Source organism: Anabrus simplex, chromosome X (genome assembly GCF_040414725.1).
Source record: "Anabrus simplex isolate iqAnaSimp1 chromosome X, ASM4041472v1, whole genome shotgun sequence".
Taxonomy (NCBI): domain Eukaryota; kingdom Metazoa; phylum Arthropoda; class Insecta; order Orthoptera; family Tettigoniidae; genus Anabrus; species Anabrus simplex.
The window spans coordinates 88,816,502-88,838,990 of NC_090279.1; the positions used below are offsets into that span (position 1 = coordinate 88,816,502).

The 22,489-nt window shown below is 41.8% G+C and overlaps 1 protein-coding gene across 1 annotated transcript in view; it reads right to left on the reverse strand.

The window, feature by feature from the left end:
- Nucleotides 1-947: 947 nt before the first annotated feature.
- Nucleotides 948-22,489, reverse strand: part of LOC136886611 (hemolymph lipopolysaccharide-binding protein-like) — a 41,690-nt gene continuing 20,148 nt past the window's right edge. Inside the window, exons 4-6 of the mRNA XM_068230527.1 lie at nucleotides 15,397-15,507; nucleotides 11,487-11,711; nucleotides 948-1,133 (exon numbers count right to left, since the gene is read on the reverse strand). Coding sequence (XP_068086628.1) covers nucleotides 988-1,133; nucleotides 11,487-11,711; nucleotides 15,397-15,507 — 482 coding nt within the window. The 3' untranslated portion in view covers nucleotides 948-987. The remainder of the gene's footprint in view (nucleotides 1,134-11,486; nucleotides 11,712-15,396; nucleotides 15,508-22,489) is intronic.

Below are 22,489 nucleotides of genomic sequence, written 5' to 3' on the forward strand. Positions count from 1 at the left end.
AGCTCTACATTTGAGCTCCAGAATGATGACGGTCCCTGAGTAAAGTGTCGAACGAGTCGAGAGACAGTAGAGAAAACCGCAGTTGCACACTTCTATCAACAATGGCGTGAAACCTCAATGCCCAATACATATGCCAGATGGTCTTGTATTTTTAAAAGAAGGTAACCGATAACATGTCTCATAACTTTGTTGTTTTAAGGGAAAGCTGAACGTTACGTGTCTGATGAACTTACTGAGTTTCAGGGACGGTAGAACATCATGTGTCTGGTGACCATGTTGTTTTTAAAGGTTGGTAGAGCATTACATTTCTGATGACCTTGTTGTTTTTAAGGGAAGGTAGAAGATTACATGTCTCATAACTTTGTCGTTTTAAGGGAAGGCTAAAAATTACGTGTCTAGTGACCTTGTTGTTTTAAAGGAAGGAAGAACATTATGTGTGTGATGACCTTGTTGTTTTTAAGGGACGTAGATAATTGCATGCCTGATGACATTGTTGTATTTAAGGGATGGAAGAACTTTAGATGTCCCATGACCTTGTTGTTTCTAACATAATATAGAACATCACATGTCTGATGGCCTTTTTGTTTTTAAGCGAAGGTAGAAAATTACATGTCTCATGACATTGTTGTTTCTAACGGAATATAGAACATGTCATGTCTGGTAACCTTGTTGTTTTTAAAGGAAGGCAGAACATTACATATCTGATGACCTTGCTGTTTTTAAAGGAAGGCAGAATAGTACATGTCTGGTGACCTTGTATCTTTTGAGGGAATGTAGAACATTACATGTCCGATGACCTTGATTTTTTTAAGGAAAGGTAGATTATTTGATGTCTGATTACCTTATTGTTTTTAGAGGAACTTAGAACATACACGACTGATGACCTCGCTGTTCTGTAAAGTTTCCCTGTAGTTAGTGTTGAAACAGGGGAAAGAACTTCACGACTCATTAACAAGTATCTTTATTGTACACCAACACTGTACATGTTCACAGCGGGATCTCGCAGATGAAGGGCTGGAGTTGTGCACAATCGGTGTTCAACAGCAGACCTTTGACGTAAGCAGCGGCGCACTTCCTACCAGCACTGTTATCCGGTTCACCAGGATACCACCAACTGCTGAGAGCAGGCTCACCTGAAACACAGGACACAAGTGTCGTACACTCGATCCATAACACTTTATCTTTCTTCAGGTTATCCCATTTATTTCCGAGGTCACTGGAACACCCCAGGCTCATTTTGGTTTTCGCCTCAGATTTACGGCCAGATGGACTTCCTGACAACACGCGCATTTCTGGATGAAAATATCAACCCAGTGTAGAGCGGGATTCGAACCTCAGCCTTCAGGACCCCCAGTGGATTTGGGAGTTAAGAAGAGCATCCACGTTATCCCCTGTTTGTCGTAAGAGGACACTAAAAGGTCAACCACTGGATCTCACTTGAGACCGTGGTTTGACGACCACGGTTCCTCTAGCTGAGCCTGGCATTTTCCCCACTAAATTCTTATCAGGCTCCTCTCTCTTATCTTTCTTGTGCGACCTCTCTGGGTCAACACTTGTTCTAGTCCGACACCGATGTCCTTGGGAGTCTTTCATAATCACGACCGTCGTGGGGCTTCTCTATCTTTCCGGTACCTTCAATGTTTAGAAGTGCCGGACCGCTTCTCATTGGTGTTAATAGAGGATGGTCTCCCAGTGGTATTCCTATTAAAACAATATTCACTGATCTACTTGACTGCACTGTTAAGCCACCAGTAATCTTATTCTAAAAATAATTTCTTTTGATGGCAACAACTTACCACGTGAGCGGTTCGTCAAACTGGTATTACATATTGCTATCATGAAGTCAACCAGGTCCGTGTAAATGAGATCGGAATATGTTCACAGATCCACGAATTGGAGCAATGTCAATTTTATGTACGCTTTTCACAGGCAGCTGAAGCACTTTGTGGAAATTTATAAAGAAGTCTTGGATGTTATCTCGTGCTCCAGTTTTCAATCCGATAACTTTGATGTTACGAAGCTGGTACTTCATGTCGATACGCCGTGTGCTGCCAGTCAACTTCTTCCTGCACCTGGATTCTATTACGTGCATTTCCACATTCTGTTCCGCTCTTCTATATTGAATTGTATTCCCTATCATTACGCACCGCGGTATTTCAATTCTGATTTGATGTACTTATTCTTACAATTCTATTAATAAATAGTCTGTCCCTTATAAGACACAGTCATCGCTTTCGGTATATTTTCAACATTTTCAAGTTTCGTAATTCTTATTCGTGTGTTTTGGGGTTGCGACAACATTGTTGTTTTATTTTCCCGATAAGTACGACCCCGTGCGTAGAGACCATAGAATACATCCATGGTATTCCCTGCCAATCGTAAGGGGATAACAAAATGCGCCCAATGAGCTCTTCATTTTGGAGCGTGACTTAGTGACCGTGGGGAAGTTAGCTGAGTCCTGGCATTACTTCCACATAATTTTGTCAGGCTCCTCACTTTCATCTATCCTTGGTTAACTCTCGTTCTTGTCCGACCACGGCGTTATTACATTTTCGATACCTGAGGAGACTTTCATCTCCCCCTTCCCTTTCTTTAGCCGATACCTTCATCTCTCGAAGTGTCAGAACTTTTCATTCTTTTGCTCCATTAGTGGATGGCTGCCCAATTTTAGTTCCTCATAAAATACAAATACCACCATACCACATTCCAGTAATTAAAAATAGTAATAAGTAACAAATGCCGACATGAAATATTGATCAAGCTGCCTCAGAGACGATGAAGTCTTGTCGCTATAACGTACCACAGTGGTTCGAGTGATTGAATAGGCCAGAGAAGAAGTTGAAGTACATGCTGATGCTCCTCAAACCAAGATCAAATCCACTATGCCTGGAGCACTGTCGTCTGAAGAAGTTGTGGCAGTGCCTTGTTATACATCTGTTGACCTAAAATGTCCACTTAGTAAGAATCGCGCCGTGCTGTCAGAAACTCACAACATTATAAACTACTAGTGCTGTACGACAAGTAATTGGAAATAAGAACCACACATGTTAATGTATTTATGAAACAAAAGACAGATAGTCGTTACCCCTGGAAGTACTGAACGTTGAAAGGCATAACAGTCCATAATGATAATGTATGTATGTATGTATGTATGTATGTATGTATGTATGTATGTTAATAGTCTTTAATATATACTATGGAGATAACATGGTTTGCATAGTGCGAATGATCCATTCACTGAGAGATAGTATTTAACACTTAACAGTTCGAGATCTTGTAATGTGTAACTGGTGCCAATGATTCCCGTTTCCTCAGTAACTTTGTGTAAGGCAACAGAAGAGCCGTTCTAGCTGTGCACATCATCACACGAGGCAATCACTTCGCAGAAGTGATCGTCTGTCTATAACTGTGGAAACATTCTCATTATTTCAATATCGTCCTGAATGACAAACAAAATAAGGATTTAATACATGAAAGATCTGGTCAAGGTTCCTCACAGCCACCGATCTCTAGCACTCGGCCTGCTGGTAGCACCTGCATATCGTAACGTGCCATCCTGTGTTCCACTGAGTAACATCAGAGATAAACAAGACTCCTTCATGCGATGGTTTTCTAGGAGGTTCCTTCCCATCTGTAATTTTTCTACTTTCATTGAGCACGCCCACTGACGAAACTATGCCCATCCCGATCTGTCACCCGTAGTACACATTTTATAACAGACACAAACATATCTAAAGTCAATACAAACCAGTGAACCACCCAAAAGTCAGCCAAAGTGAAGCGATGAGAATCATAATTGCGATGAACGAAATACACAAAGGCACAATGCAAATATCACCCCAGTGGAGTGATAGTGTCCGACTGTACTTGTTGGTGGCTGCAGGGAATACAGTGATCCGAAACGTGCAAGTCGCTGACTCAAAGAGAAGCGGAAATTGTAGTAGCTGCAATAAGGAAGCTGAAAAGAGAGCAGAGTGAGATTCACAACAAATTCGAGCACTTACTTTTATTATAACTGAGAAGAAACGGGAAGGAGATGGCTTCAAATATCACAAAAAATAAGAAAATTCAAGCGCACCAGAAAGTAGAAACTGCTTCGTGAGTCGATGATGTGAAGGTGAAGAGAGCAAATACATATGTATCGATTAGTTAACCTGAGCTCAAGTGAAGACACCGCGGTTCACGGCTAGACGTCATCTGTTCAGAAGAAAACATTTCCGGGAACACATCACAGAGACTATTAGAACAGCGAAGTTGGCTTTGGTCGTCTTACTATCGACGATGGCACTACTTGGTCTGAGGTTCACGAGGTTCCGTAGTCGTTATCAAGGATATGGATGACATTGCCACACAACTTTCATATGTCTCTGAAGTGTTAGCATCTCAATTTGTAAATTACTGTTCACGTTCGAGTAGAGAGAGACACCATTGAGTTCTTGGCGATTACGACGAAGTTAGGAACACTACATATCTATTATACTTTCACGACGAGACATGTGGGCACTTTTAATTTAATTAATTAATTAATAAGAGCATACAAATGCACATAGCGAAGTGTGGGTGTTTATTCTCTGGTATAATATAGTAGTGTTCTCTTGCGATTCTTGCAACAGGAGGAGTTTTATTTGTCACACAAACTACACGAAGAGTCCTTGTTGGGTTCATTGTATTTCGTATCCTTGCATATTCTGTGGTGGTATCCACTTCTCGCCAGGCTTGTCAGTGCAGAACGCACGTCGTGGTTTCCTTTTGTCCATCCTCTATCAATCATGGCATCTGTAGAGTAGAAATTCTCTTCTACATTCGTCCGCTTGTCTCGTCGGAGGGTCAATAATTATTTTCTTGGCTGGTTAAGTGACATCTCAAGTCCTCATTGAAGGAGGTTTCTCTTGCAGGTTCATACGCAAGCCTTGAGGGCGCTTTTTTGATATTGCGAGGGCTCATTTTAGGAAGCGGACTTTTACTTTTTCTATTGTCTCTAGAAATTCCCAGATCAGTTCCAAGTCGTACGTGATAATTGGTACTATTTTAGCGCTGAACAGAGTCATAGCTCTTATCGCTCTTTCCCTGATGTGGATCCTGTATGACGTTCCTGATGTCTCTAGAGTTAGTCCTAAGTATTTGTTCCTAGTAACATCTTGTCTTCGGTCGGTAACCTGCCCCTCTTCGAAAAACCATATGTATACTTTTTCCTGGTTTATGACGAATTTGTTGTTTTCAGCTCAAATGTTCAGTTTGTTTAAGGCTTCTTTAAGGTCATTTTCGGTCTACGAACCTAGGACCATGTCATGAGGATACATATAGGGCGACACCGATTTCAGATTTTCAATGGATTTTCTGCGTCAGATGTAGCAATGCTAAACAGGAGGGGCTAACAGGGTCACCTGGAATTACTCAATTTGTTTGAAGGATTTCTTTTGATATACTTATCCCGTCGTTTATCGCTACATTGCTTTGTGATAGGAGTTTCCTATGAGTTTGACAATTGCCTTGTCTTCTATCATGGGGTCCATACTGTTCTTGTCCAACATGTCGAATGCCTTTGTAAAGTCTGTGAAAACTGTACAGTATTGGCCTTTGGGGTGTCTTAGCCGCCCAGATGTCTTCTTGTAGACATTTTATAGCCTGTGAAGGTGATCGTTTCCTTCTTAATCTGAATTGATACTCTTATATTTGATGGTCAGTGAAGTTCGTTTGTCCTTCTGATATTATACTCCAGAGCAATCCCTCGTTATGAGATTGGTTTGTCGGCTTGTCCCTTCCTTTATATCATGTCTTTATTCTAAATTTCCTCCAGTCCTCGCAGATTTTTCCGCTTTGTAGACATTTGCTGAACAAAAAGATCTATATATTTGCAAGGTGTTGTGCACTTCTTGAGACCGAGGAATCCTAATTCCGATCGTCTGAAAATATGATTGCATTATTTAAATAAATAACTTAATAAACTCAACTACAAAACACACCAAGGAGTTTCTCAGCGGAGGTTTACGAACACTTGGTCTTTGTCCACTGTGAGATGCATTCGGTACTTCTCAAAATCTGGTTTCCGTTTTGTCCTCACAAGAAAGTTTTCAGCCCACACAATAGAGAACAGCTCTCCCACAACAGGGAAGCCATCCGGCTGTAAAATTGTGTGGCCCCACCAGAGAGTAGAGATGACCTCCTATGTGTCTCAGGAGGATGTGATGACCAAACAAGTGCGGTTTTATCCCCACCGGAATTGTTCATCTTCTCTGAGTGCAAACGGTAAGGACAAGGCCACAAATTCTACCAATCAGAAATGAGAAAATCTGCGACAAAACACGGAACTGCGTTTCTGCATTTGAGACTGAGATAAATCAGCATCTTGGAGGAATATAAAGTTCTGGCTATGATGTAAATGAGACCTGGTAATCTGGCAATCTAGAAGTTGTAGCTTGCTGCTTGTGAGAACTGTTTAAGTCTGCGAGGGCTCCTCAAACATTTTCACGTGTCGAAGTAATGACATTCCTGCTCTGGCTCAGCTCAGTAATATCAATGACGCTGATAACGGTGATACGCGTATCCTTCTAGGTAATTCACGGCGATATATATCCTGAAACAGAGACAGCATTTACGTACGGTCGTCATCATTCAAAACCGTTCGTTATAATTATATAAAAATATTGTTTTCGAGATCATCTGAGCGAGTACCGAAAAGTACATTCTAGCCGTGAAAATGGAAATATGGATATTCTAAGCAAGTTTCTGGGACTTGACTCACGAATTACTTCAAGTGATTCAGAGAAAATAAGGAAATGTTTAGTAAGAAATCGGTAAAACACAACGTCAACTATAAATAGAGATCGGAGTAACTGAGAGCTGCTGGTGATTGGTAGTGTGTGTGAAAAAGAGAACAATAAAATATGACGACAGGCGGTACATTTAAACAGGAAGCTACACATTCTTATTCACTCGGGCTGTTTGTCTACGAGCTTTACCTGTAATACTTATCGTCGCACATGAGTGTGTTGGTGATCAAGAAACACCCTGTACCTGCTAGTTGGTAGTAACATTTCTCACAACGAGAACTCCATGACGAGCAAATTTTATTAAATAGGATGTGCATCACTAAAGGCAATACACTTCTCCTACGCGATGCAGGAGCATTCGCACCCGTTTCCCAGGTGATCGACCGTCTAATGGTGAGAGATATTTCGAAGGCGTTTTTGACGGCTGCTTCGTTGTTGAACCTCTTTCGTGTCCAACCATGACCCCAGGGTATTGTTGTCGTGTGAGTGACTGCAGTCACGTCCTAGTACTTGAACTATGGGCAACGACTGAGGGGACGAGTTAGTGGTACTCAGAGTCGGGAGTAGTATTGGGCACCTCGGACATATACTGAGTCATGGTCCTCCTTGAGTCGGGAGTAGTATTGGGCACCTCGGACATACTCTGAGTCATGGCCCTCCTTGAGTCGAGAGTAGTATTGGGCACCTCGGACATATTCTGACTCATGGTCCTCCTTGAGTCGGGAGTAGTATTGGGCACCTCGGACATATTCTGAGTCATGGTCCTCCTTGAGTCGAGAGTAGTATTGGGCACCTCGGGCATTCTGAGTCATGGTCCTCCTTGAGTCGGGAGTAGTATTGGGCACCTCGGACATATTCTGAGTCATGGTCCTCCTTGAGTCGGGAGTAGTATTGGGCACCTTGGATATATCCTGAGACATGGTCCTCCTTGAGTCGAGAGTAGTATTGGGCACCTCGGACATATTCTGAGTCATGGCCCTCCTTGAGTCGAGAGTAGTATTGGGCACCTCGGACATATTCTGACTCATGGTCCTCCTTGAGTCGGGAGTAGTATTGGGCACATCGGACATATTCTGAGTCATGGTCCTCCTTGAGTCGGGAGTAGTATTGGGCACCTCGGACATATTCTGAGTCATGGCCCTCCTTGAGTCGGGAGTAGTATTGGGCACATCGGACATATTCTGAGTCATGGCCCTCCTTGAGTCGAGAGTAGTATTGGGCACCTCGGACATATTCTGAGTCATGGCCCTCCTTGAGTCGGGAGTAGTATTGAGCACCTCGGACATATTCTGAGTCATTGTCTTCGTTGAGTCGAGAGTAGTATTGGGCACCTCGGACATATTCTGAGTCATGGCCCTCCTTGAGTCGGGAGTAGTATTGGGCACCTCGGACATATTCTGAGTCATGGTCCTCCTTGAGTCGGGATTAGTATTGGGCACCTCGGACATATTCTGAGTCATGGCCCTCCTTGAGTCGGGAGTAGTATTGGGCACCTCGGACATATTCTGAGTCATGGCCCTCCTTGAGTCCGGAGTAGTATTGGGCACCTCGGACATATTCTGAGTCATGGCCCTCCTTGAGTCGAGAGTAGTATTGGGCACCTCGGACATATTCTGAGTCGTGGCCCTCCTTGAGTCGGGAGTAGTATTGAGCACCTCGGACATATTCTGAGTCATGGTCTTCCTTGAGTCGAGAGTAGTATTGGGCACCTCGGACATATTCTGAGTCATGGCCCTCCTTGAGTCGGGAGTAGTATTGGGCACCTCGGACATATTCTGAGTCATGTTCCTCCTTGAGTCGGGAGTAGTATTGAGCATCTCGGACATATTCTGAGTCATGGCCCTCCTTGAGTCGAGAGTAGTATTGGGCACCTTGGATATACTGTATTCTTCGTCATGGCCCTCCTTGAGTCGGGAGTAGTATTGGGCACCTTGGATATATCCTGAGACATGGTCCTCCTTGAGTCGAGAGTAGTATTGGGCACCTCGGACATATTCTGAGTCATGGCCCTCCTTGAGTCGGGAGTAGTAATGGGCACCTCGGACATACTGTATTCTGCGTCATGGCCCTCCTTGAGTCGGGAGTAGTATTGGGCACCTCGGCCATGTTCTGAGTCATGGCCCTCCTTGTGCTCAAGAGGCGAGGACTATACAATCAACCGTAGGTCGCTAACCTGTCAGAGGAGAGACTCTCACTTGGACTATGTGTAAGTAGATGAGCAGCCTGCTTCACATAATTTACAGACCTGAGAATATTTTAAGCAAACCTCCGGGAGTAAAGGATTTCCAATTAGTTTTGACAGTGCAGGATTCTTTGGAAGCAAAGAGGTGAAGGAAATTATATTCGATATTAATCTATCGACCCACAGTAATGGGGAAATCATAACAAATAAAGTAGAAATGGGCGAGTTAGGAAGAGTTAGGAAATAATGATATTTCGGCAAGCGGTGATAATGAGGAAGGGATAGGAGGAAATCAAATGCTTTTAACAAGTGTTGAAAAGGGATGGGCAGCGTGTGGGTTACGGAGGGAAAAAGGAAAAAAGTAATGTTTTGGATTAATCTGGTAAACTCATAGTACTTCCGAACAGATAATGGTACAGGTGGAAGGAATATAAGAGGAAATATTCATCTTGACGTCGCGAACAACCAAGCTGACAGAGTAATAAAATGAGCCTGGAAAGTTAGTCAAGGTCCTTCTGATTTGACGAAAGCAGTAATTGTACCTATTTGTAAGCAAGAGAACTGCTAGAACCATCAAGGTACTTCAACGACACTGATGATGGTGATTCCTTCGTGCACCGGGCAAGGTATTCACTAGTATTTTTGGAGGGAGAAACCAATAAATGTCTTATACTGTGTTGGATGAGACCAGTGTGGTTTCAGACCTCAGAGGGGTTTTCATGGTCAGGTCTTCAGTATTCGTCACATAAGTAAAAAGTGCTATGATATGAATAGCAAGTTTTGTTTATGTTTCGTAGATCTAGAGAAGGCATATGAGAGAGTACTTCAGGGAAGGATGTCAGCCACACTGGGAGAATATGGGATTAAGCCTAGATTATTGGGAGCAATAAAAATCACTTATGTTCACATTGAAAGTGGATGGTAGAACGAGTTCTTGATTCAAGGTACTTACAGGGGTGGGATATGGCTGAAATCTTCAATGTTGTTGTTCATAGTTTACAAGGATCATCTACTGGAAGGTATAAAGCGCCAGGGATGCTGAAATGTCGTAAGCATTTTGGTGTTAATGGCAGACAGAGCTGAAAGCCTGCAGTCTAATTTCTTGGAAAATAAAATAGGTGCAGTGAGTCCGGCATTAATATTGGCATTACCATGAATAAAGGGGCTCCCTGGCCGAGGCGGTAAAGGCTTACTTGGTTCGCCCGGAAGGACGTGGGTTCGAATCCACGTTAGAAAGTCGTACAATTTAGGAAATTAGATTTCTACTTCCGGAGGTGCATATGGCCCTGAGGTTCACTCATCCTACACCAAAAATTAGTACCAGGTTAATTCTTGGGGGCAAAGGCGGCCGGGCGTAGAGCTAACAACTCTACCCCATCAAGTGCCGAGGTTACGAATAGTGGAAGCCTTTACCTTCCACCACTCCCAGGGCCTTCGTGGCCTGTACGGAGATGTCTTTGCTTTTTTTTTATTGCCAAGAAGAAAGTCATGTCAGTGGGGAAGAAAGTTCCGAGAACTGAATGTCAGGTCGGAGATACAAAACTGGAACTTCTCCCAGGAAGCAAGGTGCAGCATAATTAATGCAGTGAGCTCTGGGATGGAACGGTCTGTTTTCAGGAAAACTTCGCTGTGTGGGAGTGCAAGCTGGTTGGACTGGATATCTCGTCCATACGTTAGTTGTAATATACATTGCAATAACGAGAATGAAGTCTAGAAACACCGGGTGGGAACAATGACAGGAAGGTACCCAGAATGAGAATATAAATGCTACGTGATGCATAAGCTCCATTGATGAAGCGGTACACCGGTGTTGGGGTCGCGTGAGGTGAATGGAGGCTGATGGGTTACCTGCGAGAATAACGGAGTCAGCCATCGAGGGTAAGAGCAGTAGAGGAGATCAGGACTCAGTTTCTAATTATTTAAAGGCAAGAGGTGTGGAACCAAACGAGGGTACAGCAGTCTATAATGATGATGTCCCTACCACGACCCCAGTGTGTCCTACTCTCTAGTTGACGTCCGTGATAAACACGCACGCCTTGATGCAGCACATAGCCTACTCCTGTCAAAGAACACCGAGAGGTCTGCTCAAGGATTAACGTCTCCCTCCTACAGATGAATGTCCTCATACCCTCACTTTACGACTCTTTCCCTTCATTTAGACATAAGTAATATTATTCACTTTATGTTCCAGTAACTACATTCGTATGGTTTGGGAGACGCCAACGTGCCGGAATTTTATCCATCAGGGTTTATTTTATGTCCCAGTAAATCTACGGACATGAGACTGACATACCACCGAACTGAGCGAGGATCGAACCTGCCAAGTTGGGCTCAGAACGCCAGCGACCTACCGCTTGGGCTACTGAGGGCAGGACTTCTTCATTCCTCCCCTGATTATAGGCAATACGGTGTGGTCGTCAGCCAGTGACATCGCTAACTACAGCTAAATGTCGGCTTCTGTTGTTTAATATGACAAATGTCTTCCGTCCGACATTCGGTAATTCATGAGGAGAAGAGAGCTAGAGAGAACTCACCTTTCACAGACACCCAACGATCTTCACCTTCGGGCCTGTAAACTCCCATCCAGGGGCTCCAGATCAGACTCTCGAACATTGTAGGGACCACCTCGCTTCTCTCTCGTTCACTTTCCAATACCATGAGATCGCCTCCGTCTCTCTTGCACTGCTCCCTGGCGTCGCTCCAACTCTTTTCTTCACGATGCGTCTTATAACAGTTGAAACCTTCAAACAGTCGGTAACCTGTGGGCAGATAGAACATCACACGTTTATATTTTAGACCATCCTACGAATGAAAATGACGATGCTTCATTATTTGTCGTACTCTTCGATGCATGATATGATCAGGAGACACCGTAGCGTACAGAAGAGGAGTTAATGAACTGAAGTGAAGGACGTGAGGTACGATAGCGGAAAAGGAGAGGGTGAAACGCGGTGCCGACATGCAGCCTACTTCGCTCATAAAGCAGCAAGCGATTTGCTCATGGCTCAACTTCGCCCTCACTCTAAATGAGCAATGTGGTGAGGTTTGTAATGAATCCAGGCTTTTGTACGCAATCCACCAGCACCTCTCCCACCCGGCTGGCCAACATTGTGATGGTGAAAATTGTTTCGACCAACGGGACGCCTTAAGCATCTTGCCCAGCAGGCGGACCAGTGCTTCTATCTACGTGATAAACTGATTTGTGCAGCTCATTTCCGGAGCTGGATCGTTCGGAGTATTTTCGAGATGATTTAGCTGACTTGGAAACAGCCGTCTCTCTTCGTATTCTGGAGGTGTGAAAAATTAATAATCAAGGAAATCACCGTCGTATTTCCTGTACTTGGTCATGGATACTTAAATATGTGTGGCGCGTCTGAAAGTGCCCAGTTTTCTGCTGAGTAACTTGGACTGGAAATTGGACATATTAGATTCTTTATGTTGCCGGATATTGCTAACGATTTCCATAACATTTTATTCTACTGGCTACCATGTGACTTGAAACCAATGATTCCTACACCCGCCTGCTCTAATTGTATGATGATATGAATTAGAATGTTTGCAATTATATCACCAGGGGTGACGTTCATTCCAGCACGCATTGCTTTGGGCTGGATCCAGCTGAACACACAGGGAACAAACATGAAGCCAGACCATGATATGCCAACTGATCTTCATTTTTCTGAGATAAATGCTTCCTAGTAAGAAAACCTTCACTTGTAACGATTCACAACTAAACATACTTCCTTCTGTAAGCTTTAGCTCGTGTAATATCAACGTCCATGCTCCTTCCTCCACTCAAACATTGCACTATGGCAGCAGTAGCACGATCATTTAAGGCCCTTCACTCAAATGAGAGGCAAAGTGGCGGTAAGTCGTGATGATTAAGCGGTGCCGAAAACCACTGGGATATTTTGTTTTGAGAATCCAAGGCAATGCATTCCGTTCTTAACTTTCAGTTTATATTTCTTGAACATTGTATAGAATATAATTATTTCCTATTCTTGTTGACTTATGTTCAGATTCGGGATTTTTATAGTGACATCTGTCCGCGTGGATTGCTCCTTCTCTGGAGAGTTACGTTTCCTAACTGTCCTCGGGAGAAATTTCATCGATCTCCGTAAATTACTTTACTTTTACCAAGAAGTAATGCTAAAAATTGATATTACACATAAAAACAAATTATGAGTCGGATATATGTCCTTTCCTCGGACAGCCTTCTCCCACTGCTCTAAATGGCTACCTGAAGATGATCGGTTATGTGTACGAAACATGCGGCAGTGTCTTCAAGCGCAGTAAGACATAACTCAAGACGCACTATGTATTAATGACTACCTCTTGAATTTCGTTGCATTTCCCCTGTTTTTTGCCACCTCAATTTGCTCACTATTAATAACTCTGGAGCCGCCTAAATCTACATTAATCATTCACTAGAGGGGGCTTTTCTCCAACTGAAAAGTTTCTACTATGTACTGTATTTCCAATAGTTGCGAGCAATAGAACCACTAGAATGTGGTCCACATTGGATTTCTTAAAAGTGAACGACATATTACTAACTTCATCATTTGTACAACTTTGGTTAAATGACACGAGACATTATTTTGCAATATTTTAAAAGTTAAATCTCAGCGGTTGGCAACACTCCATTTATGAGTATTTCTACCTCATTACGCCCTGATAAGTCACAAAATGCAGCTGTTTTGTGTTGGCCTGCGAGGCCCATGTTATACATTAGTGTAGAATAAACGAGCACTCACACAAAACAGGAGCACATATGACAGTCAGTAAAACTGAGAACATCAGCACTGATCAACGGCATCCACACTTTGGAAGAACCGCCGTTCTCAGGACGAATTATGAGAATACTGTGAAAGAAAACAAAGGCCAAGTCATACTGTCTTAGAACGTCCTGAACCCGCACATATTGTGCCACTCATCGGAAAGGCATCTGCAGTTGTACCAAGTAAAGTAATAAGAGTTACCGAGCGCAAGAGGTAAATGGAGAACTTCTGCTTGACCACTGTCTACCTCAAGGTCTATAAAGAGCTTCCACATGTTCTCCACGTGCCCAAGGAACCGCGAGGGAAGAATGGAATAACTGACAGAGAGATGACCTATAATTCAAACTTCAGCAAGTTTTCTATATAAAAAAAACTTTACAAGATTCACGTGTCTCTTGATTTAATATTTCAGAAAAATGTCTTGATAATTATTCCTTTCATACGTAATATTGATCATCTTTATGTTTGTGTCCTTCAGATTGGAAGATGGAGGGACATACGTCACTGGTGTGTAACCATTGAGGGTTCTGTGGTAGGGTGCATGTTTTTACATAGAGTAACTCTTCTTAGCGAGATCTAAGCAGTTATCTCCGTTAACGTTATGTTCACTAAAAATGTGATGTAAGGGAAGTTGTAGGAATTAGAAGTTTTGATCGATTCGTTTACGTACAAATTCATCTTAAAACGGATAATAGCAGAGGTGATACTTAGTTGCAGTCCTGTGAGATGCTGCGTCCATATCACATCGCGGAGACGTTACAGAAGGAACAAAGCAGTCATTTTACTTTTTTGATAGCACAGCAAATGGGAGACATCATTAACAACGGGTTTCATGATTTTTCAGTCAGAGTGTTGTACTGTACCGTAGTTCACTTTCTGTCCGGGTTAACTCCGTAGTGTAGCGGTTCAAGTGTGCCCATGCTTTCTTCCCACTGCTTTGAGAAATATAATGTTGGCAGGACTGCCGATATCTAGTTAAATATGCTCACCTCCATTGGGAGTGCTGCTGGAAAGAACTGCAAGGACACGAGTTCCCATTACTTACCACATTCAGCACCGTTACGTGAACTGAGTCTTGGAGTATTCCATTGCAATCTGCTGTTCGAGTGCTAGTAAATAAATACGTGGAGTTAGCAGCTCCCTTACATCATCTAGAAGCTGAGGAGGGAGAAGAGCCCACATCCAGAGTTCAGCACATCATGGGGGCTGTTTGCTAGGTTGTGGACGTATTGCATTTCACTTGGAAACTAAAAGTAAGGAAGTGTGGATCCCTGGTGGTTCGTATGGGGTAGTTTCTTGTTTGCTTTCCTCCCACACAACATTACACAAACTCAGATAACGTCACCCTAGGAAAGTGCCATAAACGTGTAAAAGGTACCATATGTACACACCCAGATATTTGTGTCGTGCAGAACTAAGGAGCCACGGAATCACCTTGGGGGATTTCGAACCCATGACCTGTATAATACAATCCTACAGTTGTTTCCACGTGATAGTAACACCGGTTCGCGTGTGGGGCTACGATACGTCGCTCAGCTATGGAACACTCACCGGGTCTCGCCTTCACTCTCGTTTCTCTTCCTACAGCAAGTTTATCATATTCTCTTTACTACAAGGAGAGCGTAGGTCCCTCTTACACCATTCACGGATAATCTGCTTAACTCACCTGAATGAGGGCATGACTTTGGTTTAGTAGTAGTTGTTGTAGTTGTAGTGGGTGTAGTAGTAGTAGGTTTGGATGTAGTATCTATAGCTGGTGTAGTATTCGTAGAAGTACCTGGAACAAAAAACGCACGAAATAATTAATTTCTGGTAAACAAAAATCCCGAAAATCTATCAGAGTCTCTGTAAGTAAAATCCGGACATAATTATTTCACGGTCACAGCAATGTCTGCTTCAAAATACAGTTATGTATAAAAACAGGTCTGTACCAAGTTTTGGTAAAAGTATGTGCTTCTCCCGTCTTTTAAATGTTCGTTGTTATCGTGTGGAACATTACTCTTTATGATAATGCTGCTCCAGATCGGTGTATTTGGTTTGTTTTTTCATTCTTGAAGGTGAAAGAAGGTTACATTTTAACTTAGATCCTTCTACACAGAATGACAAGCTTAAAACCTATAAGGTTTATTTTGATTACTAATGAAGGTAATTTCAGTTGATATCACTACATATTGCTGTATTTTCAAAGCTTGGCTATAAAGCAACGGGAATATTACATCTTAGGTCTCCTTTACTCAGGGCATTCATTCCAGCTGTCAGTTTTACCGACAGTAACCTTGGTTTTACAGCAAGCTCTAAATCGTCTCATTTATAACTGATGCCACGTAAATAAGTTATGAGTATAAAATCAAAAATTTAATATTCGGTCTGACCTGAAAGAAAATGTGAACATAAATTTCCGAGTTCTGAGGTGAGGAAATGTCTGTAACTATAGGACATGGTTCGCTGGTGGTGGCGTGTATTGGAAGTCTTCACTGGAAACTCCCATAGGAGAGTTACGTGTGAACCATTCTGTTTGGAACACAGCTAACAACATATGCCCTGCTCTTGCTGTCCTGCAGTAGTGAGACGATCACCGTATGATCTGACACTTGGTGAGGGAACCCTGACAAATAGGTACCATCCCAGCATTCACCGAGCAGTGAGATGTAAGGATCTCCCACAACTTAATGTTGCTTACGGATACTCAAAATGCTAAAAACAGGAAACATTCTTAGATTTTCAACCTTCAAAGGAATTTAAAATTTTTGATACAGCCCGAGTACCATATTATAACCTTCCTCGTTGTTTAAAAGTCAGGGACAGCTTAAAGTGAAAGGAAATCATAAATCTTACTCAACAGGTTTAATTCCGGTAGAGTGGTCTTACAGGAGATGAGAATAAGGTCTCTGAACATTTCAAACTTCTGGGTATAGAAGTTCAGGGACGAAGGGATAACAATATGCAAGTTTGTTCCTTCCAGCTCTCCTTCAGAGCAACACTCCTCGCTCATTTTTAACCACAAAGGAAAAAAAAAAACCGAACGAAACTGTCGCCAAAAGAAAGGCAAGAGCCACAACGGACAGGAAACTGAAGGACCCGCTACACCAAGAGACCAATGGAAGTCCACCTCTGTCTGTGAATTGCAATTAATGTACATACTAACATTTTTGCTACAATCACATTATACTCTCTGTCGTTATCCACATCTGATCAAATATTTCCTCGTCTGCATCAAGCCAACCATGTCAGTAGGCCTACACCCTGAATATATCGCTTTCTGAACACGTTTTTCAAGTTTAACTTTTTAATAGATAACACATTCTTCTTTCATTCGTATAAATACTCCCCCTCGTATCCATTGCATCCTATCTGAACAATAAACACTCCAATTCCGGAAGAAATTTCCGCATCACTTACACACACACATGAACTACAAATCTCACTCCCAGTCTCACACATACCTACTCCTTAGTTTCATCTAAAGTACCCCTTCACTCAATATCCCTCCTAGAAAGTATCCAAATAATCATAATCTTATCTCCCTTCAGCTTCATAACAAGATCCCACTCTATGTCGGTAGTTATTCCTGCTTGTCGTACGTTGTTCGTACCAGCATTGAAACTACCACACAATCCTTACACTACTCTTTCGTCAACTTCTGACTTAACCTAACTCCCCTACCTCGGTTCCCTTTCCTCCACGCACTTCTCCCGAGCCTAACTATAGAGTCCTCAATGACCAGAGCCTCGACCCCACCCACCTCATTAGATCCCCTCCCGTACTACTCTCCCTAATCTTCTTTGATGTTCGCAGATCCTACTTCATCCTCCATTTTCTCCTTCTCTTGATCCTCTTTCACGCCCTCTACTCTACGTTTCCCTTTTCTCTGATCTCCCTACTACCTGTAACACTTTCAATTCCCCCTCTTTCCCTCTGTGTTTTACCAGCGGTGCCTCACAGATACTCTAGTGAAAATTCCCCTTGTCTTGATCCCTTTTCCCTCAGTTTCCTTCCCCTGAAAAAGTTAGCGTACCTGTCTTTCGGAACTTCCCCTCCCATCGCACCCTGTACATTGTTCCTGTTCTCCGTCGAAACCCTAAGCTTATCCCATATTGTTATTGTTGGATGCGCTTGAGAACGGTTGGCTGTTGAGAGAGCTCTTGCATTATTGTAGTGATAAAGTAGTGAAAACCTATTGAAATAGCTTAATTTTGTGTATATCTGATTCATTTAGTGCTGTTTATATAGTAGTGTTTAGTGCTTGTTGGTAGAAATTGGGAGTAGTGATATTTATTTAAATTTTGTAACAAGTAATTCAGTTGGCATTCAGTAAATTACGTTTTCTAGGTTAAGTAGGCTAGCTAGGTGTACCTTGTTTCGAATTTAGGTTTAGGAAATACTTTAGGTAATAATATTAACTTCAAAAATATTTGTAAATATCTGTAGGTTCGTTGGTTGTACTTACAAAGGCAGATTATCATAAGGAATAGTACCGTAACTTCTGCAGCAACTTCTCCGGTATTTCGTGTAGATATACGTTCAAACTATCGCGAAGGTAAAAATTTACTACATTAAAAAACACGATACGCCTGTAAACTTCCATTTAAAAAGAAGTTAAAGAGATTACACGGTAATAGTTAACAGTCTTTGTATTGTTATTGATTATTATCGTTCCTCATATTCAAATATTGCATTGTTGGCTACAGTCGTGAACAATGGGTGTAGTGTAGTCAAGTAAATATAAATAAAAATCAGCTGACCTTGTATTCCATTCATTTGTACTTCTGAGTAGGTAGTTAGTATCCGTAATTTATATTTCGCTCCCTCGATCTTTCATTATTCATGAGCGGTTAGCTAATAATAATAAAGTTCATATATCCCAGTAATTGCACTTCAAGTCCCTGGAGTAGTAGTAGTTTTGATATAAATATTTGAGAAATTATTGTAGACAACTTCGTATTTTTCAGTAGGCCTAATTAAGGACACTTTTTTTTTCTCCGTCCCGTGGAGTAGGGAAAATAATAGTAATCCACCAGCTGTAATAAACACATAAGCCACATTTCAGTAGAATTGTAGTGAAGATAAGGTATAATATATTAGATAGTATCTTGCCAGTTATATTCGTGTTTTTCTTCGTGTACGGCAATCCTTTTGATACTTAAGCATTTAAACAAACGCAGTGTAGTGTAGTGTAGATACATTGTAGTATAGATACAGTATATTTAGATAGTGTCGTATCTTGCCTGCTATATTCGTGTGTTATATTTCGTGTGTATCTATTAGACCGTAATACTAATAATAATTTGTCTAAGCATTTAGCTTCGTTGGTAATCTTTGAGTACAGTAATTCTTGCAAATTTTATTTCTGTTGTGCTTAGTAGTGACATACGGTACGGTACCGGTATCGTAACTAGGATACGTCTGAAAGTAGTTTAAAAATTACTGTAGTGTACTGCACATTAGTATACGAGTAATATCCTATTAGAATTTAGTATGCTTATTTTATTATTGTAAAATATTTGTGTAGTACTGGTGTAGTAGAGGTATCCGTAGAAACTGTTACAAAAATACTGTTGTTGAAATTAGGATAGGCTTGATTGCAGTTTGGAATTGTGTAGTTCTTGTGTATTACTTTCGATATTCGGTAATTAACAGCAGTTTTTATCCTGTTAGGGGTTGTAGGATAAAAAAAATAGAGCACGACTAAGTAGAATTCTAGTGTAGTCGTATATTAATTACCTTATTGTTGTGTACTATCCCAGACAATATATCCCTCCGTTCATTTCTTTTTGCAAATAAGTTATTTTATTTTTTTATTTAAAATTTTTTCCCCGTAAAGAATGGCTAAGGAGCGCGAGTGTACTTATTGTGGGTGTGGTGAGGCATTGAGGGGTATGAGGGAGGAGTTGGAAAGTTTGAGGGAGATAATTAGGATTCTCACAGAAGACAGGAAGGAAGATAGGACTCCCTCAAACAATGTACAGGTTACAGTAGGTGTACAAGAAGGAGGGGAAGGAAAGGGAGGAAATGTAGAAGACAGGTGGTCTAATGTTCTAAGGGGAAGGAGATTGCAGGATAAGGGCTCTATTCAGGATCAGAATTCAGGACAGGTGTCTGTGCGAAATCGGTACGAGTCACTCCAGGTAGAACAACAGAGGGAAGATGACGGACAGGGAACTGTTGCTTAGATGTGTGGAAGTAGGAGGAAGGGAAAAGGTAGGAAAGGGAAATGTAGAGTAGAGGATAGGAAAAGACAGGTGGAACGGGGTCATGGGAAGGAGAAAAGGTAGAAGGAAGTAGCTTCTGCAGCTATCAAGAAAGATAGGGCTGACCAGGAGGGGAGGGGATCAAATGAGGTGGGTAGGGTTGAGGCTCTGGTCATGGGGGATTCCATCGTTAGACACGTGGGGAAAGTGTGTGGAGGAAAGGGAACCAGGGTAGAATGTTATCCAGGAATTAGGTTGAGGCAGATGTTGAGGAAAGTAGAAGAGAGGGAGGAGGGGAAGGAGAAGGTGTTAGTGTTTCACGTTGGTACCAACAACGTAAGGCAAGCTTATATACGTACCAACATAGTTGGAGATGTGTGGGATCTGGTAAATGCAGCACGGGTGAAGTTTAAGAAAGCGGAGATTGTTATCAGTGGGATACTGTGTAGGAGGGATACTGACTGGAGGGTGATTGGGGATTTAAATGAGACTATGGAGTGGGTATGTGGGAAACTGGGAGTGAAATTTCTAGATCCTAATGGGTGGGTAGGAGATAGGGATCTGCGCTCGGATGGCCTTCATTTAAACCGCAGTGGTACGTATAAGTTAGGAAATTTGTTTGGAAGGGTAATAGGGAGGTACATTCAGGGAAACGGGATGGCCTAGGGAGCGGTGATAAGGGAACAGGGAACTGGAAATCAAGTAGGGATGACATAAAATTGTTAGTGTTGAACTGTAGAAGTATTGTAAAGAAAGGAATAGAATTAAGTAATTTAATAGATATATATTTACCAGATATTGTAATAGGAGTTGAATCATGGCTGAGAAATGATATAATGGATGCAGAAATTTTCTCACGGCACTGGAGTGTGTATCGTAGAGATAGGATAGGAATGGTGGGAGGGGGGTGTTCTTTCTGGTGAAAGAAGAACTTGTAAGCTACGAAAAAGTTAAAGATGAGGCACATGAAATTATAGGTGTAAGGCTCATTTATAAAGATAATAGGCAACTTGATATATTTGGAGTGTACAGATCGGGAAAGGGTAGCACTGACGCGGATTCAGAATTATTTGATAGGATAGTCAGCTATGTGGGAAACGACATGGAAAGAAATGAGATTGTAGCGGGAGATCTGAATTTGCCAGATGTAAATTGGGAAGGAAATGCGAACGACAGGAAGCATGACCAACAAATGGCAAATAAGTTAATATGGGAAGGACAGCTGATTCAGAAATTGATGGAAAAAACCAGAGGGAAAAATATCCTGGATGTCGTGCTGATAAAACCAGATGAGCTCTATAGGGAAACTGAAGTAATAGATGGTATTAGTAATCATGAAGCTGTTTTTGTGGTAGTTAAAAATAAATGTGATAGAAAGGAAGGTCTTAAAAGTAGGACTGTTAGGCAGTACCATATGGCTGATAAAGCAGGCATGAGGCTGTTTCTAAAAGGTAACTATGATCGGTGGAAAACCGTGAATAAAAATGTAAACAGACTCTGGGATGGGTTTAAAGAAATTGTTGAGGAATGCGAAAACAAGTTTGTACCTTTAAGGGTGGTAAGGAATGGTAAAGACCCACCTTATAATAATAGAGAAATAAAGAGACTAAGAAGGAGGTGCAGACTGGAAGGAAATAGAGTTAGAAATGGCTGTGGAAGTAAGGAGAAATTGAAGGAACTTACTAGAAAATTGAATCTAGCAAAGAAGGCAGCTAAGGATAACATGATGGCAAGCATAATTGGTAGTCATACAAATTTTAGTGAAAAATGGAAGGGTATGTATATGTATTTTAAGGCAGAAACAGGTTCCAAGAAGGGCATTCCAGGAATAATTAATGAACAAGGGGAGTGTGTATGTGAGGATCTTCAAAAGGCAGAAGTATTCAGTCAGCAGTATGTACAGATTGTTGGTTACAAGGATAATGTCGAGATAGAGGAGGAGACTAAGGCCAAAGAAGTAATAAAATTTACATATGATAACAATGACATAAGATAACATAAGATACAAAAGTTGAAAACTAGAAAAGCGGCTGGAATTGATCAGATTTCTGGGGATATACTAAAGACAATGGGTTGGGATATAGTACCATATCTGAAGTACTTATTTGATTATTGTTTGGCCGAAGGAGCTATACCAGATGAATGGAGAGTTGCTATAGTAGCCCCTGTGTATAAAGGAAAGGATGATAGACATAAAGCTGAAAATTACAGGCCAGTAAGTTTGACATGCATTGTATGTAAGCTTTGGGAAGGCATTCTTTCTGATTATATTAGACATGTTTGTGAAATTAATAACTGGTTCGATAGAAGGCAATTTGGTTTTAGGAAAGGTTATTCCACTGAAGCTCAACTTGTAGGATTCCAGCAAGATATAGCAGATATCTTGGATTCTGGAGGTCAAATGGACTGTATCGCGATTGACCTGTCTAAAGCATTTGATAGGGTGGATCATGGGAGACTACTGGCAAAAATGAGTGCAATTGGACTAGACAAAAGAGTGACTGAATGGGTTGCTATATTTCTAGAAAATAGATCTCAGAGAGTTAGAGTAGGTGAAGCTTTGTCTGACAA